Source organism: Rhinopithecus bieti, unplaced genomic scaffold (genome assembly GCF_001698545.2).
Source record: "Rhinopithecus bieti isolate Rb0 unplaced genomic scaffold, ASM169854v2 scaffold_1017, whole genome shotgun sequence".
Lineage (NCBI taxonomy): Eukaryota > Metazoa > Chordata > Mammalia > Primates > Cercopithecidae > Rhinopithecus > Rhinopithecus bieti.
In genome coordinates, this window is record NW_016803657.1 from 2,631,950 (window position 1) to 2,638,062 (window position 6,113).

At 48.2% G+C, this 6,113-nt stretch overlaps 1 protein-coding gene across 1 annotated transcript in view; it reads right to left on the reverse strand.

Moving 5' to 3' along the window:
• Positions 1–413: 413 nt before the first annotated feature.
• Positions 414–6,113, reverse strand: part of COX19 (cytochrome c oxidase assembly factor COX19) — a 15,101-nt gene continuing 9,401 nt past the window's right edge. The window contains exons 2-3 of the mRNA XM_017892282.1: positions 4,780–4,891; positions 414–969 (exon numbers count right to left, since the gene is read on the reverse strand). Coding sequence (XP_017747771.1) covers positions 891–969; positions 4,780–4,891 — 191 coding nt within the window. The 3' untranslated portion in view covers positions 414–890. The remainder of the gene's footprint in view (positions 970–4,779; positions 4,892–6,113) is intronic.

Genomic DNA, 6,113 nt, shown 5'->3' on the forward strand with positions numbered 1-6,113 from the left:
GATCGTGGAGACCATTCCTGGCTAACATGGTGAAAACCCCGTCTCTACTAAAATAATACAAAAAACTAAGCCGTGAGGGGTGCGGGCGCCTGTAGTCCCAGCTACTCGGGGAGGCTGAGGCATGAGGAATGGCGTAAACCCGGGAGGCGGAGCTTGCAGTGAGCTGAGATCCGGCCACTGCACCTCCAGCCCGGGCGACAGAGCGAGACTCGCGCCGTCTCAAAAAAAAAAAAAAAAAAAAAAAAAAAATATATATATAAGGAGTTATTGAAATTAAATACCCAGCTTTATATATATGGTCTGATACAAATCAGAAAATGACCCTTTGATCATGAAGCTACTTGGTATTCAGGCAAAACCAGAAATCGAGAAGTCAAATCCATCCAAAGCCAGAAGGTTCTCACTTCCTACTCTGTGTTCCACTTTTTTTTTTTCTTTCTTTAAGGAAATAAACCGGCATATACGAATACAAACACGAAAACATCCTGCTAGGGAATGGTGATTTCCTGATGATATCTGTGTTCAGAAGGGACTAAAATTTATGCACATTTACCTGTTTGAACTCAGAAAGTATGAGAGGACTGCAACATAAAACCGCCCCATACAAGAGGGCCCCGGCCTCGAAGACGAGGGCCTTGCCCCACGCTCCCCTCCCTCCCAGCCTTGCAGGCAACGCCGTCCCACTCAGGGGCTCAATGCAGAAACACCCTCCTAACGGAAAACCGGACGCCACTTCCCTACCCAGGAGACACCCCCACAGGGGTGGAGCCTCTATTTGAAGCCCATTTCTAAGGACACCACACGCAGACCTTCACCGACCTAAGAGGCAGGATGATGCCCTCCGTCCCGAGAGACCACTGAACACGGCCTAGGGGTGTTCTCATCAAAATTCATTTTTTTGCCTCTGATTTTCCACCAATCAAGTCTCCAAATCCCAGTTTCTCCAATGGTTCTTGTAGCATCAATTTTCTAAAAGAAAAAGAGAAAGCTGTCAGGGCGGGAGGTGGAGGGAGGACGAGAGGGGCCCTTGCAGGCCCTGGCTTCTCACCACAAACCGGGGGTCCTGCCACCCCTATCTACGTCCTGGGAGACAGGCCCCTTGGCCTCGGCCCCCGTGCCTGGCGCCTTCCCCAGTGGGCAGAGTCAACCGGGCAATGAGGACATGACCACTTAGAGACATCCCAGGGCCTAAGGCCTGGGGCCTCCTGGGATGCCCACGAGGGGCAGCTGCGCCCGCTGCCCCCAGCACACACCACTTCCCCACGTCCTGGTAAAAGATGTATCTGGGCAACAGCTTCAGGCTGACCTCTCAGACTTGCGTTTATTGGCAGAATAATGACCCCTAAAGATGTTCACGCCCTAATCCCTGGAACCTCTGCTCGCCACCTTCCATGGCACCCTGGCAGGGGAGACCTCAGGTTGCCATCCGCCCAGGCGGAACTGAGACGGAGGTCGACGGTTATCTGATTTTTTTTTTTTTTTTAGAGACAGGGTCTCACTTTGTCTCCCAGGCTGGGATGCAGTGGTGCAATCAGTGGTTCAAGTTCACTGCAGCCTTGAACTCCTGGGCTCAAGTGATCCTCCCGCCTCAGCCTCCTGGGTAGTTGAGACTGCAGATGTATGCCACCACGCACGGCTAAGTTTTTTTTTCTTTTTTTTTTTCCCAGAGACAGTCTCGCTCTATTGCCCAGGCTAGAGGGCAGTGATGCAATCTCGGCTCGCTGCAGCCTCTGCCTCCCAGGTCCAAGTGATTCTTGCGCCTCAGCCTTCTGAGTAGCTAAGACTACAGGTGCACATCACCACGCCCGGCTAATTCCTGTAGTTTTAGTAGAGACAGGGTCTCACCATATGGGTCAGGCTGGTCTCGAACTCCTGACCTCATGTGATCATCCACCTCAGCCTCCCAAAGTGCTGGGATTATAGGCATGAGCCACCGTGCCCAGCCAGCTAATTTTTTTTTTTTTTTTTGAGACAGAGTCCTACTCTGTTGCCTAGGCTGGAGTGCAGCGGCATGATCTCAGCTTACTACAACCTCCACCTCCCAGGTTCAGGCAATTCTCCCTGCCTCAGCCTCCCAAGTGGCTGGGATTACAGGCGCCTGCCACCACGCCTGGCTAATTTTTACATTTTTAGTAGAGATGGGGTCTCACCATTTTGGTTAGGCTGGTCTTGAACCCCTGACCTCAAGTGATCTGCCCACCTTGGCCTCCCAAAGTGTTGGAATTACAGACATGAGCCACTGCACCCAGCCAGATAATTTTTTAAGACATTTTTTATAGATACAGGGTTTCACTATGTTGCCCAGGCTGGTCTTGAACTCCTGAGCTCAGGTGATTCTCCTGCTTGGCCTCCCAGAGTGCTGGGGCTACAGACGTCAGCCACCACACCTGGCCAAAGTAATTCCCAGCTGTTTATTGCAGTGCAGCCATCTTAGTGACGTGAAATTCACGACTCAGCATGACTTTTTATGGGCCCCACACTCTTCAGGACAATAGTAATGATTATGTGAACTCACACACACACGGTGACATGCCCCCAATCCTGCTGCGTGCTTTATAGGAATGGCCTCCTTTACCCTCCCCACAACCCAGCCAGGAGGCCCAGCCACCATCCCATGAGGCCCCCACGCACTCTGTGCTGCCGGCAGGGGGTGAGGCTGCTCCACCAGGGTGTCTGTGTGACCCCCGGTGCCTAATCCCCAAGACAGGATGCGAACTTCTAAATCACTGCAGAGGCTTGAGATCTTAGACCACGGTGGTCATCTAAAACACACCTATATTTTCACATCAGGCTAACATGATCCAAGTCCTCACAAGACAACTTTTTTAAAGTTTATTTAAAATAAACTTAAAAGTTTAAAGTTTATTTTTAAAGTTTATTATTTTAAAGTTTAAAGTTTATTTTAAAGTTTATTAAAGTGAACTTTTTAAAAATCTATAGTGGTCCATTTTCTAAAACAGACGCACACAGAGGTGGGAGTAAAGTCATGTCTGGGATTTTAGCACAGAAGGAAAAAGGAAGAAAAGAAATGGCTAAAAACAGGGTGGGTGCCAGTTACGGGAGGCAGATTATCCTCAACTTCTGTATGTTTGATGATTTTCATGAACAAATAACCAATCAAAATTCTACAGTAAAATAACTGACCTTACAGAAGAAGCAGGATTTTAAAAGAAAAGGAAAAAAAAAAGGCCGGGCGCGGTGCTCACACCTGTAATCCCAGCACTTTGGGAGGCCGAGGCAGGTGGATCACGAGGTCAGGAGATCGAGACCATCCTGGCTAACACGGTGAAACCCCATCTCTACTAAAAATACAAAAAATTAGCTGGGCGTGGTGGCGGGCGCCTATAGTCCCAGCTACTCAGGAGGCTGAGGCAGGAGAGTGGCGGGAACCCGGGAGGCGGAGCTTGCAGTGAGCTGAGATCGCGCAGCTGCACTCCAGCCTGGGCGACTGAGACTCCGTCTCAAAAAAAAATAAAAATAAAAATAAAAAAACAATGAAATCAGAAACACGTGCCCTGCACATTTGCCTAAACATCGCCTGGCCAATCGCAAGGCCACCTGAGGCACCGGCCCTGGCGCCCTTCCTCCCTGCTGTCCTCAGGAGTCTCAAGGGGAAGCTGAGAATGAGGCAGGACACCTGCTCATACCCTCACATGAACAGAGCCCAATTCACATGGTCTCTAAAGCTTGGCAGCGCCATGGAGAAATTCTCAGTTCCAGTTTTCTAAAGATGCATTAATTTCAGACTGATTTAAACATGTGGCTCCAGCCAGCATGCTACTTATGAACAATTAGAGATGGTAAGAGACAGACTCAGTTGGGGTCCTTAGACAAATGTGAGCCCTGGAAGTGCCTGAGCAACAGCCCCAAAGGCAGAATGTAGCCTCACTGGAGGTCCACACCGCTGAGAAGGCCCATCATCCTTACGGCCCCAAATGTCCACACGAATAACTCCGAACACACCTGTGTGGCCTGAAAGGCACAACAGAGTTTTGCTTTGAGGGAAATGTCTGAGTATGTGATGGGAAAATGAAAAGAACTCAAAGTGGATGGTGAACTGCCAACCTGTCTTCAGCAGAGACACAGCTGTCTCAAGACTGAAATGCTTAGTGAGCTAATCATGGCCTCGAAAAGCAAAAATAAAAGCTCCCGCCACCATCATATAATTACATGCTACGTGCTTTTTTTGCATAAAGATTAGGACAGCTCTTATTTTAAGTAAAAGCTGTGGGGATCATAGCTACAAACGCGTTAGTTTTGTTTAAAAGTGAGCTTTGGTGAGTTCTGGTTACGAAAGAAAGAACCATTCATCTTTCATCATTTCTTGAATAGTCTATTGTCCTCCCTGTCACATTCCAAACAACGCTAAGTGGAGCAAAACAACCCAGTGCGTATTTTTAACGTCTGAGAATGCAAAAGAAAGAAACTGTCTACCCACGACCTTCAATCTTTTGACTCGGTCAGCATTTTTATGATGCACGATTTTGAAACCTTAATGACAGGTCGGTAGCAACCAAATGTGGAAAGAAAATGCTCTCAGGAATGAAATGATGTATAACGCTATCGCTCAAGAAGAGGTTCCCAAGATTGGGAAACAGCTTTTGGTACAATTTCATCTGATAAGCCTCCATTTCAAGGGCAAACAATTCTATAGTCCTGAAAAACACCAGCTGAATGCCAGGCCTGAAAAAGACACACCGTGATGCCTGAATTCAGGAAAAAAACAAGTTTTAATTGGAGTAGTGGGAGATGGAAGTCATAACGCTTAGCTGTACTTACCTCTCCATCCTGCATTCTAAATATTCTTTGGATTCATTTCTGCACAAAGCATTTTCAAAATGATTGTCATAAAGACACTTCATGAATTTCTCTTTAAAGCTTTTACATTCACCTAGAATGAGAAAGAAAACAGCATGTTCATTTCAAAGTGAAACATGAGGCAACCACACAACAGCCTTAATAAGAGCTGTGCTGCTTTTCCTTTCAAAACTTGTTTCCTCAGGCTGGGCGTGGTGGCTCACACTTGTAATCCCAGCACTCTGAGGGGATCGCCTGACCCCAGGAGTTTGAGACCAGCCTGGGCAACATAGTGAGACCCCCCCACATCTCTACCAAAAAAACCTTAAAAGTTAGCTAGGTGTGGCACATGTCTGTGGTTCCAGCTACTCAGGAGGCTGAGGCAGGAGGATCGCTTGAGCAAAGGAGTTCAAGGTTGCAGTGAGCTATGACCACGGCACTGCACTCCAGCCTGGGCAGCAGATCAAGACCTTGTCTCTTAAAAATAATCCAGGCTGGGAGCAGTGGCTCACGCCTGTAATCCTAGTGGTTTGGGAGGCAGAGGTGGGTGGATCACCTGAGGTCAGGAGTTCAAGACCAGCTTGGCCCACTTGGTGAAATCCCATCTCTACTAAAAATACAAAACATTAGCCGGGCGTGGTGGCGGGTGTCTGTAGTCCCAGCTACTCGGGAGGCTGAGGCAGGAGAATCGCTTGAACCCGGGAGGCAGAGGTTGCAGTGATCATGCCACTGCACTCCAGCCTGGGTGACAAGAGTGAGACTCCATTTCAAAAATAAATAAATAAATAATCCAGCCTGGGCAACATGGGGAAACCCCATCTCTAAAATAAATAAACAAATAAATAAATAAACAAATAAATAAAATAACTACCTGGGTGTGGTGCTGTACACCTATAGTCCCAGCCACTCTAGAGGATGAGAAGGGAGACTCCCCTGAGCCCAGAAACGAAGGAGGCCGAGGCTTCAGTGAGCTATGATTGCACCACTGCACTCCAGCCTAAGCAACAGAGTGAGACCCTGTCTCAAAACAAAAGCAAACAAACCCAAACCTGTTTCCTTCAGAAACATGCTGAAAACAACACTGGAAAAAACCCACAATGTGGTAACCTTCAGCCCAGTACAAGGTTAAGGTGCAAGCTAGGTGATGGTTCCAGGAGAGTGCGGGGTAAAAAGTCTTTCATTTTTGCTGTGTTTGAAAATGTCACAATAAGGCCGGGCGCGGTGGCTCAAGCCTGAAATCCCAGCACTTTGGGAGGCCGAGACGGGCGGATCACGAGGTCAGGAGATCGAGACCATACTGGCTAACACGGTGAAAC